The 22015-nt window shown below is 40.9% G+C and overlaps 1 protein-coding gene across 11 annotated transcripts in view; it reads left to right on the top strand.

The window, feature by feature from the left end:
• Window positions 1-22015, top strand: part of DNM3 (dynamin 3) — a 358762-nt gene that overhangs the window by 280402 nt on the left and 56345 nt on the right. For 6 of the 11 annotated variants that reach the window (XM_036442127.2, XM_036442130.2, XM_036442131.2 and 3 more), the window contains one exon: window positions 2544-2555. The exons of the other annotated variants lie outside the window; for them this stretch is intronic. In XM_036442127.2, the coding sequence (XP_036298020.1) occupies window positions 2544-2555 (12 nt within the window). The remainder of the gene's footprint in view (window positions 1-2543; window positions 2556-22015) is intronic. 11 annotated transcript variants of the gene reach the window in all.

The following is a 22015-nucleotide window of genomic DNA, read 5'->3' as shown; positions in this document are numbered from 1 at the left end:
AAAGCTCCATCAGTCAGGGTTGAGCCAAAGAGGCTGTTGGGAAGCGAGGATTCATAAGCCTGCCCGCAGAGGCTGACCTGCTGATTCTCTGGAGGAAGCAGACCCCATATCCATGCAGGCCTTGGAAAGAAATTTGTTGTAGATTCATTTCCGCATGTTGTTAGGTCATATACCTCAGGACTTTTTATGAGGTTCCTATTAGCTATATGGATAGGTGGTTCTGTCATATGGTGTATGCTTTTTCTTAAGAGATGAAAATTGGCAGTAGAAAGTGGAATGCCCTGGAATTTCATTATACCTCTGTATTCAAAACTCTCCAAGTCATAATGCTTTTGGGACTGCTTTGGAGGTTGAAATCATACTGTAATGAAGTCTTCTTGGGACTTCAGAAATTCCTTTTGAATAACCTCCAAAACGGAGCCATCCTTTGTGACAAATGACAGTTAGGGAAGAGGTCTCTTTATCTTTCCAGGGGAAGAAGAATGGCCACAGACCTCTGTAAATATTGATTAATGTGGTGAGGACCACTCACAGGAGTTTATTCAGCTGACGAATGATACAAGACTAACAATGCCCCCCATAGCACTGCCACACTTCCCTTTATCCTTAGCTGGATCGGTGCTTGGAGCAGCTACCTGACCAGTTCTTAGTTATTCCTTAATCGAGGCACCTTCAAGGGATCCAAACACGGAGCCTTCACAGTTTCCCAGTCCTGTTCCACCTCTCCCAGCATAGATAGCAGGGAAATGATCGAGGAAACAAGAAAAGACCGAGCCCCTCCACGTCCTCCACTCACACGTTTCTTCCCTTTAGGGATTAAGGCCCCTACTCTGTGACATCACTGTTGCCACTACAAACAGAACCATCTGCATGGAGCAGGAAGCCAGTCAGTCATTCCCTAACGTGCAGAAATACTTGGTGGGACTCCTGAAACTGATTTGCTAGATCAAAGCTGCACGGCTGTGGAATGCAATAAATTCCATCTGCTGGAGGAATTTGCAGCAATATTGCACTGCTTCGTAGAACCGGAGTCCCATTATTCTCTAAAATAGAAGTTTTCTCCTGTTAAAATTCCCTGTGGGGAGCTTTACTGCCTTCTTGAACAGCTGGCATATTTTTCACTAAAGACTCCTTCCCCCCTCCATTCATTCTTATGTCCTTATTTTTGCCTCACACAAGTCAATGCTGTGAACAGTTCTATCATGGCTACCCATAATGCCAAGAAGCTCCTTTACAGTTTTATCAGTGTCTTTACATTTCTGTTTTTATTAAAGATGATGTCTGTGAAACCCCTTGAATTGGACATTTCCTCCAAGTCACCAATTGACATTGTTTTAAAAAACAAAACAAAACAAACAAACAAACAAACAAAAAAAACGCTCTCCTGCAATCCTTGCCTAACCCTCTCTCCAGAAAACTTCTAAAGGTGTGATTTCCCCTCCACATCCTCTCTTAGAACCAAAAGCCAGATCTCCAGCCCAACCTGTAACTCCACCCCATGCTTTGTCCCCTGCACAGAATCATGACTTTTCCCAACCACTGTCTTGGTCTCAGCCTCTCAGCTCAAAATTCCTCCTGGGCCCTTTGTGAGAAGAGCTCAGATCTGTTCCCTGCCCTTCCCATCACATCTCTCTCACGGGATCTGACCTTGTGAGGACTCAGGCTGCCCTGGGACTAATGAATCACTGCTCTATTTTTTTAAGCCATATGTGAGTTAAATTGTTTGGTATAAATCATACTCTTGCAGCTCTAGTTGAAACAGGAGACCCATTTTCCTACTGCCTGTCCCTGGCTGCTGCTCTGTGTCTCTATTCAGTGTCCCCTATAGAAATAACTGCATTTGGGGGACAAACTCTTGAATGTGGACCAGTGTTTATCTTGGGCCACATCCCCACTCTACAGTGAGCGCTTCCTGGGCCTGACCCAAGACAAAGCTCGTAATTTACAAAATAAAAGAATGGTACAGAAGGAGGTCAGACGTGGCCTGCTTACCCTGTTTCCCCAGAACCACCCACTCATTCCTTCTGCTTTCTTTGCCTTTTTTTTTTTTTTTTTCCACCTTCTCTGAAACCAAGGATGCAGTGTTTGTTTAAAAACGCATTGACTGCTGAAATTTTCCACTGCTTGGCATGTTGGAGGAGGGGCTGTCAGGAAAGGGCAATTCGACATACTAAATACTTTGCTTTTCATGCTAACAGTTCACTCCTTACCCATGGAAACCCATGCTTTTTGGCCAGGTTCCCACACTCCAAGTATCTCGAGTAGGAAGAAAGGGGGAAAATATCTGCCTTAACTTTCCGCTGTTATAAATGTGTGATTTCATTTCATCTAAGTAGATCCTTTGACTTGTCCTTGAGCTCTGGGTGTTGTGTACGTACGTATTGGACGTGAGTGACCAGTTAAATTAACTTATTTTGATTTTGCTTTAGCTCAGAAATGACCTCAGAGTTTTAACATAAATTCATGATTAACCTATTTCTTTTTTGTTTTGTGTTTTGTTTTTTGTTTTTGTTTTTGTTTTTTCCTTGCTGCTACACATACAGGGGAACAGCAAAGTAAGTTCTTTGTCCTGCGGCAGCTCCTCTTTCTCTATTCCCCTCCTGCATGCATCTTGGCACGTGTGTTTTTATGCACGTTAAAATGACTGTCGTTTGTGACCGTACACAAATGACACAGGGTGTGCACATGCTGGGGGCAGCATGCATTTGGACTCCCACAGCGGCTGTGCTGGTTTGACCTTTGGGTAGGGAGATTGGTCCTTCCGAACCGGTTATTGGGCATTGATATCATAAGGGAAAAAATGGACACTGAGAGAGGAAAGGTTCTGAAGATTGAATAATGAGGACCCTTTGGCAGGAAGGGCACAAAATCTGCTACAACTCAGTGCGGCTGAAGTTTTGGACCCCAAATCAAAACTCCCCTGTTCCTGTGCAGTTATAAAAACCCCAAACTGGAATCGTCAATAGCGGGATGGCTGGCTTAGCTGGGGCAGACTGAGTTAGATCAGCGCTCTGCCTTTGAAGGTGCCTTAAAATGGATGGAGGAGTGTGGGGTCAACATTTGACTTGGCTTCTGCGCCCTTGATGTGTTCCAGCTGGAGGGAGGTGGAGGGTGTGGGGAGTGGAGGGGGACTGAAACGTGCATGATAGATTTGTGAGACCAGCAACATGCACAAATGGTGAACCTTCTCATAATATTGTTGTTACAATAAACAAAGGAGCCATTTAGTCGTTCGTAGGGCTGCTAGCTTGTTTAAACTTTTAATTCAGGTTTTCCAAAAGGTAAGAACTACTTTGCACCGATATTAATTATATAATAGTCATGTAGTTGGGAAGATGGTCTTAACTTTAGTGGAGTGATTGTTTTTTATTTTGTTCTAATGAGACTTCTTAGGGCTTCCTCCCACCAGGTGGCCCACTTAAAAAGGGCCTCATTGAATACAATAAGAATTGAAAAGAATCTGCTCCAGAAGGGTCTGCCCGCATATTTAAACCAGCTGGAATTCATCAAAATTGCTATTCATAAGCCATACATACAGAATGTAAAACAAATGTGGGAAACCTTGCAGTTTAATTGGATGGAATGTGCTATTATGGAATAAGTTGACGTAGATGGTATTGAAAAATGTGTCACTTTATAAATTTATACCAAGTAATAATATTTAATGAAGTTAAAAATAATACAAGAAACGTACAAGACAGGCATTTGTGAAGGAGCAAAGGGGTAAACGCAACCCACTGAGAGTTCACTCTTTTAAAACAGCAGGTAAGTTATGAAATTGATGAAAGATTTATTACACAAAGTGAGGGGTACTATTTTTCATAGTTTGACTATTAGAAAAAAAACAAAACCAGTTGGATGAAACGTAAAAGCTGATTTTTCAGTTCTTATACCAGAAAACGTATTTCAGTGTTTGAATAGAGAGGATGTCTGATTCTGATCACTTACACTGCAATACACTGCCATGTGCTGTGTCTACACTGTGTTGAGTCTGCGTCTATACTGCCATGTGCTGTGTCTACACTGTGTTGAGTCTGTGTCCACACTGCACTGAGTCTGCATCCACACTGCCATGTGCGGAGTCTACACCGTCATGTGCTACATCCCTTGTTTGTTCGTTAATTACCTGAGCTCATTTGAGTGTGCTTACAATAAGTCTGTGCATGTCTGGGGCAGGCCAGGGGACCAGCTGCTGACATTTTGAGGAGGTGCTAACCCACACGCCACTCAAGGAGCATTTATGATTTGCCTCGTTCGCTAGTGATTTCACTGACCACTTGAAGGCAATTGCAACATTCCCAGGAGAAAACACTCCTCCATAGCAGGAGTCATCCATTTGTTGTGTCTTGCTTGGTCAGGTTCTCCTTGGTAATAAAATGTTGAGTTTAATAGAGTTGACTTATTTTCAATTAATTATAATACAATGAGCAGTAAAACCCAACATTTCTAAACTGCTGCTCATTGTGGGCACATCTAGGAAGAAGCTTAAGGTTCTGCTGGGTCTCCTGTCCCCCCCGGAGCTGTCCACTGCATCGCAGACATTTGGTGCAGGGCTGTGCAGGGAGCTTCAGGGGCTGGCAAGGGTGCTGGTTGAATTGTCAAAGACAGGAGTGCTTACTGGTTTGATTTGTAATTGTAGAGCAGGTACTTTGAAGGTGCTTGTATTTTTGCCGTTAATTTTTACTTGCTTGTCTGATGTATAAGTGATTGCTTATTTAAAAAAATAGAATGGCCGAAACCGGTTTGGCTCAGTGGATAGAGCGTCGGCCTGTGGACTGAAAGGTCCCAGGTTCGATTCCGGTAAAGGGCATGTACCTTGGTTGCGGGCACATCCTCAGTAGGGGGTGTGCAAGAGGCAGCTGATCCATGATTCTCTCTCATCGATGTTTCTAACTCTCTATCCCTCTCTCTTCCTCTCTGTAAAAAAAAAATCAATAAAATATATTTTTTTAAAAATAGAATGCTAATACTTTTAAAATTTGATCATTATACCGACCATGGACTTTGGCATGAAAGAGCCTCCCCAGATTCCCAGCAGCACATCATGTGCTATTTTCCCTTAGCTTAGACTTTCAGTATCCTGGAAAACACTGCAATGCAAGCTGTGCTGTCTCCATAGTTGTAGATCCGATCTGGAGTCTTCAAAAGGAGAAAATGAGCTCCTTTTTCACCCCCTCTCATGCCAGAATGCTTCTGAGTTGTCCCGAAGGCAACATACCTGTCTCCTCTCTTGCCATTTCCGTGAGCCAAATGTAATCGGTGACTCATTTTAGACTCACAGCTGCTGTTTATTTAGTGAATGGCATTTTATTAGTTATGATACTAACCAGACACTAACGAGAAAGAAACCTACTCAATTAGCGTTGCTTTAGCTGAGCAGCATGAATGGGTTCGTCTTCCCATTCATTAAGTGTACTGTGCATGTGCACGCACGCGCTTGGAATGAGCCTAATATTCATTTTCTCAGTGACAGCAAAATGAATGTTTCATCCATCCTTATATTACACTCAGAGTTTGGGAGCTGATCCTCTGAAGTCCAGGAAACAAACTTGCACAATAAATGCATTTAGATTTACATTATGAATGCATGCTGGAACAGAACACCACGGTGCGCATTCCTCTTTGAGCAGTTATGTGGATTTTGTTATTTCTTCTTAAAAAGCACGTTTTCCTTTTGTGAGGAGAACACAGTTGCTTGGGTAAACATTTCCTCCCAGGCCCATTATTTATTTCCCGTTGAAAATGTTTTTCTGTTGGCATAGTGATACCTAAGTTGTTGGTGGTGGAATCTGTCTTCTCCTTAGAGGGGCTTCCTTGGACCTTGGATTCCAAGTCGGTGTCTTCATGAGCAAGACTAGAATCCAGGACTTCCCAAGCCAGTTTTGGGAATGTGAACAAGTATATACAGTAACAGGGACTTCTTTTATTTTCTGTTTTTGTGGGTTTGCGGGTTTTTGTTTTGTTTTGTTTTGTTTTTAGAACAAATGAAAAATAAGAATGTCATTTTTAAAACTGAGGCCTTCAGGTAAAACTTCATTTCTATGTTTTGTTCTAGAGAGAAGATATTCAATTTCCCTCTTTATTTGATATCCTCTCTTGGTAGGCATTTTTTAAAAATTCAATAGACTTCTAATTTTTTTAAAAATATATTTTATTGATTTTGTACAGAGAGGAAGGGAGAGAGATAGAGAGTTAGAAACATCGATGAGAGAGAGTCATCGATCAGCTGCCTCTTGCACACCCCCTACTGGGGATGTGCCCGCAACCAAGATACATGCCCTTGACCGGAATCGAACCCGGGACCCTTCAGTCCCCAAGCCGACGCTCTATCCATTGAGCCAAACCAGTCCCGGCTAGACTTCTAATTTTTCTCCTTTAGTAAAGACTTTGAGTTTTTGGTTAAATGTCTATGATTTTACATTAGGCAAATTAAAGGTAGAAAACTTAAAATACAAGGAATAAAATTCTATCAAAAGCTCTCAAATTTCTCTACGATGTTGATGCAGAAAGCTAAAAAGAATCCCAGGTACAGGCATGACTGCTTCCGAATTTTTTACTTTCGGGGGTAAAACTACATTTAATCTCTTAGTATTTTTTTTTTTATTACCTTTGAAAGAGAAATTTACTTAACTTTGGTCTTTTCAAACTAAAGAATTCTTAAATTTCCCCCAGGAAAAGTATGAAATTGACTGCCTTGATTGGAGAGAAGGCACATTTGAAAAGAAGAAACAGAGCCCAAACTAATGCTAAACAGAATTTTAAAATAACTAAACCTTCATAGTTAGGGCAAATGCAAGAAATGTATACTTAATGGAGGGCTTTGATATTTAAGAAAAGAAGGGAGAAGGAAAATCAGATGCAAACACTTGTTTTTACAACACTTACAAAGTGCTTTCTGTCCAGTGATCCCCTAATACCTGGTACATTCGGCAAGACTCGTGGCCATGTCAGCCTCCCTTAGTGGGAAAAGTAGTTATTACCTAGAGTCCATATTGTGATGATCTCTTGGATTCCAGCAGTCATTTGCAAAGATAGGGGATACCAAATCAAAAGTCACCAAAATATATTACACCGCAGAGCCCAGATGTTAAATCTGTGTTAATTTGTCTTGCCTCTTATGCCAGACCCTCAACTCCTAAATTCCTGTCCTTGTCATATGTGAGACAGTATAGACAGACACTGAAAACCCATCATCAAATCTGGAAATGTCTTGATGATGTTATAGTCTCGGTAGGTGTAAGGGGCAGACAGTACAGTGTCATAATGTACATTTCTCAGTATGTTGAATGTATACGAGAAAGAGCATTCTAAGCAGTGTAAGTAGTCAGCTCAATTAGAGCTATTTGTGTTCTTTGAATAATGTATATGCTTTCCCTGATTTTCTTAGAGAAGCTTAGCAAATGTATTTCCCTGGGATCTCAGGAGAGCCCATCTGGTTCACTTAATTTATACATAACCCAATAAGAATATCATTAAAGTTAAGAAGAAAGGATGAAAACTCACTGGCCTCAATGTGTTGTTTTAGTCCCATGTGCATATAAAAATGAACTGTCTGATTCAATCATCACAACACCAGTAAGCCTTTGGTTCTTTTTTGGCAATTCAGTCTTAAAAGAGCATTGCTTTTGCCTAGTTTTTTTTTTTTTTTTTTTTTTTTTTTTAACCCCATGTCATTAATTTTAATCCAAGGAGGAAAGTACAGTCCATTTGGAGGCAGAAAAGGTTGAAAAGTAAGTTGGAATCTCTATTATGTTCCCAAATTTGTTAATCTTTGGCAAATAGACTCTATGAGAAAGCAAGAAAAGACATGTTGCTCAGAAAGCTCACCGGAAAAGCTTTTCTTTTGAGTAGAAGAGGGGCCTCCGAAAGGTGCTTGGGCCTTGTTTTTGTTTTATTTCCTCTATTGCCCCCACCCAAAAACGAAAGTGACTTCACTGTAGTTTGTGAGAAATAATGAGAGTAATTAAAGGCTCCATCATAGCTTTTTTGGACATGTTTTCTCTGACAGTAATTTAGATACCTTTTTGAACACAAAGGAGTCTGAGAAAGAACAGTACCTGAGCCACATGAAGGATGGAAGGTGTGTGTGTGTGTGTGTGTGTGTGTGTGTGTGTGTCCGTCCCATGTGCATGCACATAACTTGTTTATGTGTTTGAGCACAAAGAAAGGTGTAGGAAATAGGTTGAAAGAAAACTTAGGGGTTATTTTTAATTTCTCTAGGCACTGATATATGTTTCCGTATTCATGCATTATTGTTGTAAACTTAGATATCCAATAAGGTGAGTAAATTTGTATATGAAAAAATGTGTATGGAGCGGTAGGGGATGGAGCAGAAACTTTAAGGTAAGCTGAACCAGTGAGTAGGAGTCACCTTGTAGGAAGCTAGAAGAAGGCCAGGTGAGCATATACCGGTACCCAGACCCATCTGTCATGGTAATCACGGCACAGAAGCCATATACTTGTCTATTAAACGTTAAGCAGTCTGAATGGCTGGAGTGGGTAGACAAGTATCCCAGAACAGAACCTAAAACAAGTCACTTACTTAGGACTCTTATGTTTTTAAGGAATTACAAGAAGGGTTAGCATATTTTAACTTAAAACTGTGTTCCTTTTCTAGAGCAATTTCATTCTGTTTGCCTCAACTTGATTCATAATATTTTGGTCCAGAGTTAGAGGTGCATTTCCTTTAATTATTGGGATAAGTAGTATCTATAAACCAAGTTCTAAAAATAAAACAAAATAATAACACTTAAATTAAGGTTTTAGAAAACATATTTAGTTCCATGTCAACCTATTAAATCAGCCCTAAAATAGAAAAGGCTAACATTATTTTGGGGTAGCTAACAGTATGACAAATGAGATGTTAAGACCCATTACATAATGACAACACACATCCTTGCACATAAATTATTAATGTTGACCAAGTTTTAATAGAAGAAAAGTTCTGATTGGGACATTTTTATTTTCCTCATACATTTTCTCATTTTATGTCAAATGGCTTCAAAGAGAATAATTGGTAACACTTCAAGAAATAGGGGGAAAGGGGAGGAAGAACAGTTTGATGCAGAGCAAAACAAAGCTTTAATAAAAGAAGGAGCTTGTCAGAATTCTTTTATCACTGCAATTATTCCCTCTAGAAAGAGACTGAAAAAAAAGAAAAGTATTATTTCTACTTAGAACAATGGTTCTCAAGTAGGGCTGATTTTGCTCCAGGTGGACATTTGGTAGTATCTGGAGATATTTCTGATTGTCGGTGGTACTATTGGAATCTAGTGGGAAGAAGCCAGGATCCTTTCATTTACAGCATAGCCTTCACAGTAATATCTAGTTCTGTGTCTGTGTATCCAGGTCGATGAACCCTGACCTAGCTTGAAGTGTATAATCAGACTGCAGGCTTTGGTTATACACAGTCCCCACCTTCTATGATGCTTTGCAGTACCTGCTCCACATGACAGGTATTCCCTGCCCTTAGAGGGTATGACAGTAACTGAGAAGATTTTCAAACTTAGGCTTGCATACCTGGATTAGGGGTACAGGGTCAAGGACTGTGAATGCTTGCCTTTGAAATTATGACAGTAACTGAAAAGATTTTCAAACTTGGGCTTGCATACCTGGATTAGGGGTACAGGGTCAAGGACTGTATTATACAAAGAACTGCCTTTACAAACACTTTTTTTATGACCATATGTCTTTCATTAAATAAGAAAAACCCAATTTTTTTTAAAATGTGTGCAATTTTAGTGCTTCCACTAAAAGCCCGTTTCAAAATTGGAATACTATGAAAATTAAAAAGTTAATATGTTTCTGTATTTGAGCATTAGAACAAGACATAAAAATAGACTCATTAAGGTGCAGTTAAAATCTGAGTCTTTATCAAGAAAAACTGTTCCAATGCTCCAAACTAAATATCATTCTTCTCTTTCCACGTGGCCTGACAGTTCAATTCGTGGATTGTCAGACCGAAAACATTTTTGACTGAGGTATGGAATGTGTTGTCTTCTAATCACATTTTTTTTTTAAAGTCACTGTAAGATGGCCAAGACATTCAGACCCCAAGAGAAAGCCACTTACGTCAATTTGCTCCGCCCACTCAGAGCTAGGTTTTTTTCAAGCATGCAGGCATCAACTTAGATACTCTGCTTTTTCTCAAATGTGAAAAAATTGCTGAAGTCAGTGTATTAGCCCAAGTCTTATGAAAGCTATTAACAATTTTACATTTCCAGTTCACGCAAAATGATGAGAGGGTGATAATGATAATGAATTACAGAAACATAAAAATATAAGATGCATACCATTGTAGATTTTCAGGATACAAATATCACATCAGACAGGAGTGGCCATCCAAGTTTCATCTTGGATTCTCTAAAACAGTGTGATGGTTGTGGCCAGGAATCAGGTTTTAACAAAGATGGTGTATTACAGCTGCTTCCCAAATAGGAGGGAGGGCCTCCCATTCTGGAAAAAACAGTTTCATACCAGGTAGGGAACAGGCACAGATCTGGCATGACAGCATTTTGTGTGATTTTCTGCAATGATTGAGTCATTAATGTTTATTGTCTGCTTTCTTAGCTGAACTTTCAACTCCATGAAGATCAGTTCCTCCTATGGTTTTGTTAGCTTATTATACTTGGGACATAATAGGTAGTGTGTAAATATTTGTGGAATGATTCAATGAATGAATATAAAGGATGGAAGAAACAAGTCAAACTGTGAACTTAGGCATCGAGTTTCAAGGGCAGAAGTAGGTGTTAGTGCAAAGGAGGGAAATTAGGGAAAGTAAGAACACCAAAGGGAAAGGTTGTGACATTGAGACAGAAAGTAATTTCCAAGCCTTTAACCTGGTCACTTTGATGGATTCACCTGAAGTTGCTGTAACCAGTTCTCTAACGTATACTTAAATGTTTACAGTGCCAGACTATTCACACACCTCATTCTTTAGAGTAGGGGTGTCGAACTCAATCAGAGAAGGGGCCAAAATCTAAAATCCAGCCTAAATCGCGGGCCGAATGGTTTACTGAACAGTCATAAACTGTCATTGTGATGGAAACGCAGCGAGTGCAGTGATGACAGCGCGGTGCGGGCCACATTGCAAGGCCTGGCGGGACGGATTTGGCCCGTGGGCCTTGTGTTTGACACATGTGCTTTAGAGCTAGGCAGAATGATGCGCTAACGGAATAAATTGTTAGGGTTTTTTCCAGTGTGTGTAACTTAAATCTGATTAAGTTTCATTTACTTCCAGCTTGTTCTGCATATATTGTACCATGGGAAAAAGAGCTCTTTACATCTTACCTAGAGGCCCACTGCATGAAGAGATTCGTGCAATAGGCCTTCCTTCCTTAGGCTTCCAGCACCGGTTTCCCTCCGGCACTGGAGACCCAGGCCTTCGCTGGCCAGAAGTCTGCCCTCTTCATCTTTGCTACAGACTCCAGCCGGAGTCTGCCATCTTTGTCTTCACTTTGGCACTCTGCTCCTGTAGATCCCTTCATGTGCCCCCTCCCCACTCATCCCCCCTCTCATAGCCAGCATCCTGCGCTGCCTGGCCACTCCGCTCCTGGAGCAGCTGGGTGGCCACCATCTTTGGCCTTCTAATTTGCATACTCACTATGATTGCCTATGGGCATAGCAGAGGTACGGTCAATTTACATGTTTGCTATTATTAGGTAAGATGCTTTTAAAAATAGGGATAGTTACATTACCAGGAGCAGGAAATCCCTCAGGATTTTGTTTTGTTTTGTTTCTTTATTCTCTCTGCACTCCCAGATCAGAGATGGCTCTCCTTACATTCAGCATAGAGTTAGGACTTTGCTTTATCAGACATTTCTATGCTCTTGAATTTTCACTCTTCTACTGGCTTTTTCTCCTCTGCATATATTTGTATACTTATATGACATATGAATATATGTGTATATATATATGTGATTTGTATACTTACATATGTGTACTTCACTTTTTCCTTTTCTCTACCTGGCTTTTCCATTGAAAACTGATTTATTTCAGATTGTCAAGACTGGGTAAAGGGTACTACTGGCATCTAATGGATGAGGCCAAGGATACCCCCAAACATCCCATAAGGCACAGGACAGCCCCACAAGAATTATCCTGCCTAAAATGTCGGTGGTCCTGCTCTTGAGTGTCCCTTCAGTAAACATTATTTTCTCCATTGTAGAGATGAAGAATTTGAGGCTTAGTTAACAAACTACCCAAAGATCATGTATCAGGCACATGGGCATGTCAATATTTGATGCAAACCCAGCTTTTAATCTAGAGTTAATGTACTTTTTAATATGTGAATTCAATTTCAGTCTAATTTTTATTGTTATGTGTAACTTTAGAGTAAACGTCTTTGTGCATAATTCTTCATGTATATTTCTGATTATTTCTTCCAGGTAGATTTATAGAAGTGGAATTAGTATCAAAGTGATGAATAATTACAGGGATTTTTTATTTAAATTACTTTCCTCAAAGCGATTCACATTGCTAGCATCTCACCTAACCATAACCTACAATGAGTATTATAGTTTGCTTTTACCTTTTTATTTAATCCTCGTGGCAAGGGTGAATCAATGCCTTTCCATTAACAAAAGAAAAAATAATAATAACAACAGTAGGGGAGGCTGGGGGAAGGTTAATGGGGGATATGTGTACTAATATGTGTAATACTTTAAATAATAAAATAAAATTTAAAACAAAAAACAACAACAACAACACCCTGTTGCTCAGATAATCTCCTTTATCTGCAAACCTACTGATCCTTCTGATGAGAGAGAGGGACAGAGGCGTGCAGTTTTAAAGCTCCAGTCTGAGCTCAGCTCCCAGCCCTGTCACATAGCCGCTGGGAGACTGCACGTGACTCTGCGCCTCTCTCTTAATTCCTTCAGTGGAGCTTGGTGTGAACCTCCACCTCGCAAAAACTAAATGAGCTAAGACTTGTGATGTATGTAGAATAGTGAAGGTGTTGGCCATCTCCAGTGTTATTACTTTCAGTACTTGCATGGTATTGTAAGCGTTGGTAAAGTGCCGTGTTCTGATCCCGGTGGTTGGTCTGACTCCCAGTATTGTGTTTATTCTGCAGGTAGCACTCTTTTCCAAGATGCTGTCCTCTCAGGTCTTTCTCTTCTCGGAAAGGCAGCAGTCTATTGCTAAGGGACTCTTGACTTTCACATCCAGAATCTGTTCCCAGCCCAGCATCTGTGCTCCAGTATGTTCTCATAACCGTTCCCATCTAGGCATCCCAGATCCTCCTCCTTGTCCTTCTCAGCGCTTACATTTTCTTACATCAACGTTTTATATGGCAGCATTCCCCAAAGTAAGCTCAGCCTACTTTTTTTTTTTTTTTTTTTTCTAAAAGAGACTTGATTTGTTTGGATTATACTGTATTCTTCATCTCTCTTCTGGTAAGACACGGAGTATACTAGCACATTTTAAAAATCGAGAGTACTTCCCTGGCTGGCATGGCTCAGTGGTGAGTGTCAACCCATGAACCAGGAACTCATGGCTCAGCTCTAGTTAGAGCACATGCGTGGGTGGCAGGCTCAATCGTCAGTAGGAGGAAACAGTGATTGATGATTCTCTCTCATCATTTGTTTCTCTCTCTCCCTCTCCCTTCCTCTCTTTGAAGTCAGTAAAAGCATTTTTTTTTTAATTCTAGAGTACTAGAATAAACAAACATGTAAATGTGTTTGACTCCACAATTCAAGAATTTATCAAGTGAACATCACCCCCTGCCATGTTTTCAAACAGTAACTGTCACCATCTTGTAGTATCACTGTTGGGAGGTGGGGCTTATGCTTGCAGAGCGGGTAGAGGTAGAGGTAGAGATTAGGAGCAGCTCTCGTACAAGGTTTCCCTACTTGGCCCATCTGACCTGCATTGGTCACACCCAAGTTACTCCTTAAAAACGGGAGCACCTGGACCTCCCCCAAGTCTATGAATTTGAGTTTCTGAGGATGGCTCCTGGGAATATGCACTTTAAATACGCTGCCACAGTAATTTTGATAATGTCTAAATTTTGCGGTTACCCACGCTATATGTTATCAGTAGACATTAGTATAAGGTACAAAACTGATGAATAGGATGAATATTTCCCTTATGTGGCCATCAAAGAAGATTTCACACCCACCACCTTTGGTTTTACTGTGAGGTAGATGGATGTAATGTTAAGAATCATGCCTTGGATCAGGGTTAATCAGGAAGCTGGCTGTCTCATCAGCCCTTCCCAAGTCCCTGTTGGCCGTGAGCAGTCACAATCATTTCACCAGTAGCTGGGGAGCCTGTGAATGGATTCTGTTCACAACTCTGACACCGATGGTGGGGACTCATTCTGTGTTCGAATTGAAAACGACTTTTAGCAGCCCCCAGGCTGGAAGGAAGATCGGGAGAGGCCTAATACATGTCTTCGTGGCACAGGATCAGAGCAGCCAAGGCCACCAGGGGTGCCCCCAGAGCTCAGACCAGCTCACTCTTCTGTGTACATTTGTTTGTTCAGGGAAGTCATTATCATATCTCTTTGTTCTCCTGTGCTACCCCTTAGAGAACTTCCAGGGACTTTTCCACATGAGCCTAAGTGTACAATCAGTACTTCACTTTGGTTATAACTCCAGAGGGAAAGTGGGTCTGAACCTGACACATATAAATAGTGGAAGGTTTATTTGTGTAGGTCTACAGTTTCAGTGTTCGTTCTTTCTCTTCCTTTCTTTCATTTTACCTTTTAGCTTTTTTGAACTATTCTGCTGATTACATTAACTTGTGAAAGGCATGTTCACATTCTTTGCCTTCAGTGATTTAGTTCCATACTTTGTACCTTGCCAAGTTTGACCACACTGTTCATTGACACTTCTTCTTCTCCTTCTTCTTCTTCTTCTTCTTCTTCTTCTTCTTCTTCTTCTTCTTCTTCTTCACATAGAAAATATAGTTTGATTGCTTTTAAAGGAGTGTTGAGGATAACCTCTGGTTGAGATGTATTTTGGATGTTAAGTGGTTCCTTTTCAATGTGTAAAAGACAGTTTCAGTTTTGGGATTACTCAGAATCTACCTTTTAATTACAATTCCTTCTTGACTTTTAATGGTTTTAAAATGTTGCATTTGTTTTCCTTGGGGGACAGGGTTATGCTGTTCTTGAAAATTTCTACCCAAACTTTCTTGTCCATTTCCATCTATTATATTGATACTTTCCACTGGCCTGTGTCTAGAACATTTGCATTGGCTATATATTGCCTTGGAATCCTTATCTCTGTTCACCACTCTTGCCCTTACTCTGGTATCAGCATGAGACAGTCATCTGCTAAGAAATCAGTGATGCTCCATCAAAATACTGCAGTTGATATAGTTTTTCATGCTTTGCTTGGAGGTCAGAGCACCCAGAGGTACAGCAAACACTTGATGCCCAGCCATATTTTAGGGCAGCAGCTTCCTGAAACTCTGGGTAATGTACTTGCCTAGACTTCTCTAGGTAACCTCCCAATCTCTGGATGGGTAAAGATAAACTGAGAACTAGCCTTCTTTCATAAATCATTCCTCCTTGTCCTGTCTGTTGAAGTTTGATGTCACTTATTGCTTCTGTCATTTCACATTAGTTCAGTTCAACAAGCCTTTGTTGAGCACTTGCTAGGTGCCAAGAATACCAAAATGACTAAGTCATTCATTTCTGTCTGTAAGGAGCTCCCTGTGTTGCAGAAACTTAAAGTAGAGGGTGATAAAAGGTGTGGTTAGTGTTCAATAGTTGATAAGGAGCACCTGGTTATCTGGGGGGACAGGCAGGAATAGCATCCTAGCGGAGAACACCTGACTGCCGAGCTCAGCCATGGTGGGACTTACGCCCAAGCGGCAGGCGGGGATCAGGTCGCTGAGGACAGTGCACTTCATCCCGTGCCATCGAGATGCCATGAGAGCTCAGAGTGGTGAGTCAGACTGTTTAGTCTAGTGGCTGCGTGAGGGATAAATCCCGTGGGAGCCAGGAGACCGGCAGGAGATTCTCATAGTAGTCAAGGAGGTGAGCCCCTGAACCAGGCGAGTTTAAGGAACGGATGATGGTTTAGGTGAAAACCGTGCCCCTTTCCAGTCTTTTGGGTTAGATTCATTCCGGGAACTTAGTAGGCCATCAGAAGCAGATGTAGCTTGATACATTTTCTTGTATTATGTGTTGTGGGCTGCTTCTCCTACCCAGGAGCAAGCCTCAGTCTGTCCCCATGTCCAGTCCCAATTTATTTTTGTTTCCGTCTCCCAGACTTTTCTCCTGGCCGGCTCCATGTGACTGCTATGCTGCTCTGACCATCAGTGTTAATTCTGGCCACTCTTCGTGAGCTCTTCCTAATAACAGTCGCTGACAAACACTGGGTATTACAGTGAGCTCTCCCAATGGCATGACCCAGAGTGAAGAATAAGTAAGAATAAATAGTATGGCCACTTTTCATTGATTTTTGGTAGGGTTTGTTTTTATTAAATCATGTGAAACATGTCAGTATTTAAAAAAAAAAAAAAAAAAAAAAAAAAAAAAAAAAAAAAAAAAAAAAAAAAAAAAAAAAAAAAAAAAAAAAAAAAAAAGAAAGAAAAAAGCAGCATCAGTGCAAGCATATTGTAGAGGTTAGAATTGATCACAGCCTTGTCCTGGGCCTTGTTCATTTCCCTTAGAAATCTCTAAAGCTGTTTCTTGTTTTTGTTTCCTGATATGAACCAGTTCCTTTGTTCTTTTCCTTTTACATTTCTCTCTCTCTTAACCTTTTGGGGGATCCTAAGAGTGTTTTAAAATGGTAAATTCTTTAAGAAACCTGCAAAAAAAAAAAATCAAAACCTTCTACAGCAATAAACTTGGTTTAATGTGGTCATTTGTATCACAGATCAGGCTGCCCAAGGCGAGCAAGCTCAGCCAGTAATTTGGGAAGCCTTTGAAGCCACATGCACATGTGTACATTAACCTCCCAAACCAACCATGATCTTAATTAACATAAAATAATCTAAAGGCCTGCTGATTACACACCGGGTGGCTTTGACGAAGCATTCTGAGCAGGGGTTGGGGAACAGGGAACAGAGAACTCTGACCACTCCTGTCCCCCAACAAACAAGGCTTTCTTTAATCATTTAGAAGCTCCTCTCTCTCTCTCCTCTCTCTCTCCCTCTCTCTCTCTCTCTCTCTCTCTCTCTCTCTCTCTCTCCTCTCTTCTCTCTTCTCTCTTCTCTCTTCTCTCTTCTCTCTTCTCTCTCTCTGTGTGTGTGTGTTTTGTGTGTGCTCAAACTTTTTTTTCCCCCTACAATGTTCTTAGAGACCCAAAACAACAAAATTCCAAAAGCTCTTGTTAATTAAAGAGAGAGGAACTGAAACTGTTATAGATTATGTCAGTGAAACCCCACATTAGGAGAGGGGAAGGAGGGGAGGATAAATCTAAATCTCTTTTAAAGCATCTGATTTACACCATACTCCAGTAAATTGACGTAGGCCGAGAGGTTTCATTCATGTCTCCCATTTGCCGCATGGGACACACAGGGCGGCTGATTCTCCTAGGGACAAAGCAGAAAGGATTAACTCCAGCCAACCTTGCTTTTTATGTTACGTGGTTTTGAGTTTCAGAGGAGCGGGGTGCCCTGTGAATCATGGAAGCAACTGCCTAAAAAAGCCTCAGCCCTCCAAACAAAAAGCAGATTTTTTTCCCCCCACGTTTCTTCCGACTTTTATTTCCCATGGACGTCCGAGATACAAACTAGTCTGTAAAACTGTAAGGAAGCGTAATCATTCTTGCTGTTTGGGGGTTTCCCAGAGAGAATCGTGTTCAGAATGTGCCCCCCTTTTCATTCCCCCCAAAAGGTTTATGTGGACTGAATGGCTTGACGAGACAGACAGCACCACCTCCATTTTATTATACGTGTTATTTACTGGGGTTTCCCTGAAGAAAGCTTAAGAATTCTTTCCCCATGAGTCACTGACCAAGCGATTGTTTTTTTAAAATATAAACTTTCCCTCAGCTGGTCAGTTTGGAACAGCCTTCTCATCTTCTGCTCACTCCGGGCTGCTCGCCTTCATCTGTAAATGATCACGTCTGTAGCCAACCCGAGTGGCTTCCTCTGGGCCAATTTCTTTCCATTTAACTCTCAAGTTTAAGTAATCAACAGCCCCAGTCAGGCAAGCGTCAGAGGACTCCGAATGTGACCTACATCAATTATATTTTCATTGCTTTGGCACCGCGCCCCTGCTCGGTTTAATTTCGGCTGGAATGAGCGAGATGAGAAATTGCGCTCTTTTTTTTCACCCAAAATTGTTGGTGGCCTCCATGCCCAGGTCACGTTACCCTCTTACCTTGGTGGGTGTGTTAGAAGATAGTGGTCTCTCCTCTTGTCTTCTTATTGAATAACAAGCTAGAATGATAAAACCTTTGCTGGTAGTAGCTGAGCTTTCTAATTAAATATTGACACCTTAGCAAAGGTGTCAATATGCATGTTATTCAAAATTAACTTTTTTGCCCATGGAAAAAGCCCTGTAATTGCAGCCTTCCATCCTACAGAAGCAATGTTGTTTTAGGGAACATTTCTGAACCCCTTCCCACCCACTCTCCCGGTGGCTATAAGCAGCCCGGCCGTTGCCAGCAGAGTGGTCTAGAGTCCCTGCTAATTACCTCCTTCCACAGCTTTTGATTTTGAGCCCAACTGATGGCGCCAGGGGCTGAACCACAGTCAGATCTACAGGCCCCGGATTTGCCAAGTGGAATCTATGCAGTTTGTTTCCTTTCTCACAGTGTTTTCATGATGGACTCGGCTCAAATTGGAAATAGACTAGGAATTAGTTCAAAATATTAATGGCTGATGGCTTAAGTTTTGAGAAAAATAGCCGTGTGTGTGGAAGGGAATTGGGGTATGTGGGGCGTGTATAAGAGAATGAGGGGGATGCGGATGCATTCAGACATATCACAGCATTTGTTTTTCTATAGCTCTTGGCATTTTTAAAGTTATGTTTCGCTCACAGACTCTAATACTAAAAGCTTTCAGAATATGTCCCATTTTATAGCCTCATAAAGATTTTATTCCATTGTCTGTTGATGACTAATGTGTAGGGTCTCCTGTCCAAATCAGATGTGCCTAGAATTTTAGCCCAACTGTCATCCTTTAAAAATATATCTCAGAAAAGAAAAGCTAATTGTGCTCCTAGAGGGGATAAGAATTCTTCTCCCAGAAGATTCAGAGGAGTTAGCCTGGGATTCCCAGTCAGTTATCTCTCTTTTTCATAGAAAATAATCAAGCACAAAGCTTTAGTTTCATCACAGTTTAAAATGTTTATTTCTTAAAAACTTTTCTTAGATGTATCTTGCTTTCTTATTTGAGGTTCCTTCTAGCAATCGATTATTGCTAGAGAAAAATGTTAGGAGACAAAGCACTTCTCAGGCAGCTGTGACTTAAAGACTACATAAGAGAACTAAACATTTTGCCCCTATCAATTTGGCTCCACAGGCATTTAGGGTGGAATGGTCATAAATCAAGCATCTCAAAAATCTCCAAGGCAGAGTGAACTGAATTTAAGCTCTCGGATTCTATATTAATAGGAAGTCAAAAAATTAGGCATAATTTTAAAGAGCAGAGAATCTAAACCATACAAAACACACACACACACACACACACACACACACACACTGTTAAGTGCGCCTCATCAAATTTACCAAACTTTTAATTGTAGTTGTGCCTATTTGATTCGCTCATTCATTCCACAGCCATTTAGTTGGCACCGTCTGTGTTCTGGCACTGTATTTAGAGCTGGGTGCATAGTGTGAAACAATCCCTGTTCTCAAAGAGATCCCAACCCACCAGAAGAGACTGATAAGAAAATCATTTATCAATACCTGGTAATGCTGTAATGGTTACATTAGGAAACAGAGATAAGGGATACCTAATTACATTTTCTGACAAGCAAATATGTGGGTCAGAAAATGCTTTGAAGAGGAAGCGATGTTTGATAGACGTTTTAAGGGTACAAAAAAGAATCTGGGAGAAGGCTGAGGTGAGGGGAGTGGATCCAGACAGAGGAATAGCGTCCATGAAAATTCAGAGAAATGAGAGTGTGCTGGGGGAACTGAAGGTAGATGGCTATGAGGCATGAAGTCTGTGTGAAGGTATACAAAGGAGGCTGAGCAGTGGGGCAGAGACAGAGGGCCAATCTTGCTGAGCTTTGTATGCCATGGACAGGAGCATAGACTTTCTCATAAGAGTACTTTGGGGTCATTAAAGACATTTAAACCTGGGATCGTTTTTATATTTTAGTAAGAGTGTTATACTAGGAGTGAGCTGATAGATTATGACCTAGGGCTGAAGATTAAGAAATTTTGCAAAAGAAAAATAAATGTTGAAATGGGGACAGATAGACTTCTACTTTCAATAAAATGACAGACCAGATACCCTGGTGGACATGCCCACACCATTATAGTTAAAATTGTGAATGTAAAGTCTGTTTTCAAATGCCTTGCCAAAATGGGAGGAAAGTAAAGCATCCCCAGAAGCCAGGAAATGTTGTGAAAGGAAGAAACCTGAGAGGTGAGCAAGTGCTGAAGCTGGTTTCATCCCAGAGATTTCCCCCGAAGTCCGGGGATGGTGAGCCTTCGTCATGGTGGCCACAGAAGGTCTGCGAGCAGGTGTATAGCTCAGGACAGTCCCAGTTCTAAGGATTCTGCTAGACTGTCACACAACCTGGCACTATAAAAACTGCAACCTTAGCATAAGGGAATACTAGAAACAAGCCCAGTGTCCAGAGGATGGCGCAAGGAAAGTTTCCTTTACTGACCTTGGCACTAACTGGGTGGGAGGAGGGCAGTGGCGGAGATCTGCCTTCAGACAATATAACCACAAATCTGCCCTTATTTGAGCACAGCGTCTGAATTCCTGCTCCGTGTATGTTATGAGAAGCCTCAAGTACAAAATTTCATCTTCCTGGGTTAGTAATACCCCAGAGAAACTAGCAGAAGCAAACATAAATTCTCTGTGGGAAAATGCAAGTTTAACCCGGGTCTTAAAGAACTCCCTCTAATAGAGTTCCAAAAATGAAGAGCTCACAGGAAGAAAGGAAGCGGGGACAGACAGAAACAGCCGCTGCTGAGAACCAAGAAAAACAACACACAGTGAAACCAGCTCACTCAAGAAAAGATGCTGGCATTATTAAGCACAGAAAAAAAATTTTGGTGTTTAATAAACAAAAGAGACACTTGTAAGCAAGAGCAAAAAAGATCAAGCAGACAGGTGAGGAGAAACTTTTAGAAATGAAATATAAGCATCGAAATGAAGAAAAAAAAATTTTCGTGAAGCAGACTAGACATAAACTAGTAGTGAATTAGTGAACTGGACAATATGTGGTAATATGAATACATTGACCAAAATAAAGCTCAGACCAGAATAAAACCCACCAAAAAAATGGATATCATAGTTGGAGTAGGTCTAACATCTATCTAATCAAAGTTCTAGAAGGAGACAGAACATGCGTAAAAGGCATTCGTCAAGGAAAAAATAGGATGTCCATAGCTGCACTGTTCATAATAGTGAAAATCTGGAAACAACCTAGATGTCCATCACTAGGAAGGCAAGTGAATAAATTGTGGAATATTTTCACATGGGAATATTAGCATTCCAACCAAATGACTGAATTAGCAACATAAGTGAAACAAGATTTTACAGAGAATATTCCCTTTTTGAAATTAAACACAACTGAAAAAAGTAACTCTTTACACATAGATGCAATAAAACAGTAATAACAGCAAAGTAAGAGAATGATGATTGTTCTCACTGATGGTTAATTGGATGGCAAAGGCAGGTGAATTGGTTGGTAAAAGGCACCATGTGCAAGTTATTTTAAAAGATGTAGCTAATTCTTTTTGGTAATGAATACATGGGTATTTGTTGCATTATAAAAATAACTAAGTAAAAATCTAAACAAAATTGATCCATGCATTGACCGGTGATAAGAGTGTGCCATGAGCCAGGGACCAATGGGCGGGTAACCTGTGTAATGTGGTCATGCTGGAAAAAGGGATGATTCACATCCTTGGTGGGACAGAGA

The sequence above is a fragment of the Pipistrellus kuhlii genome, unplaced genomic scaffold, assembly GCF_014108245.1.
Source record: "Pipistrellus kuhlii isolate mPipKuh1 unplaced genomic scaffold, mPipKuh1.p scaffold_m20_p_18, whole genome shotgun sequence".
Lineage (NCBI taxonomy): Eukaryota > Metazoa > Chordata > Mammalia > Chiroptera > Vespertilionidae > Pipistrellus > Pipistrellus kuhlii.
Note: the sequence above shows the minus strand (reverse complement) of the source record. Positions and strands in the feature narration are given on the sequence as shown.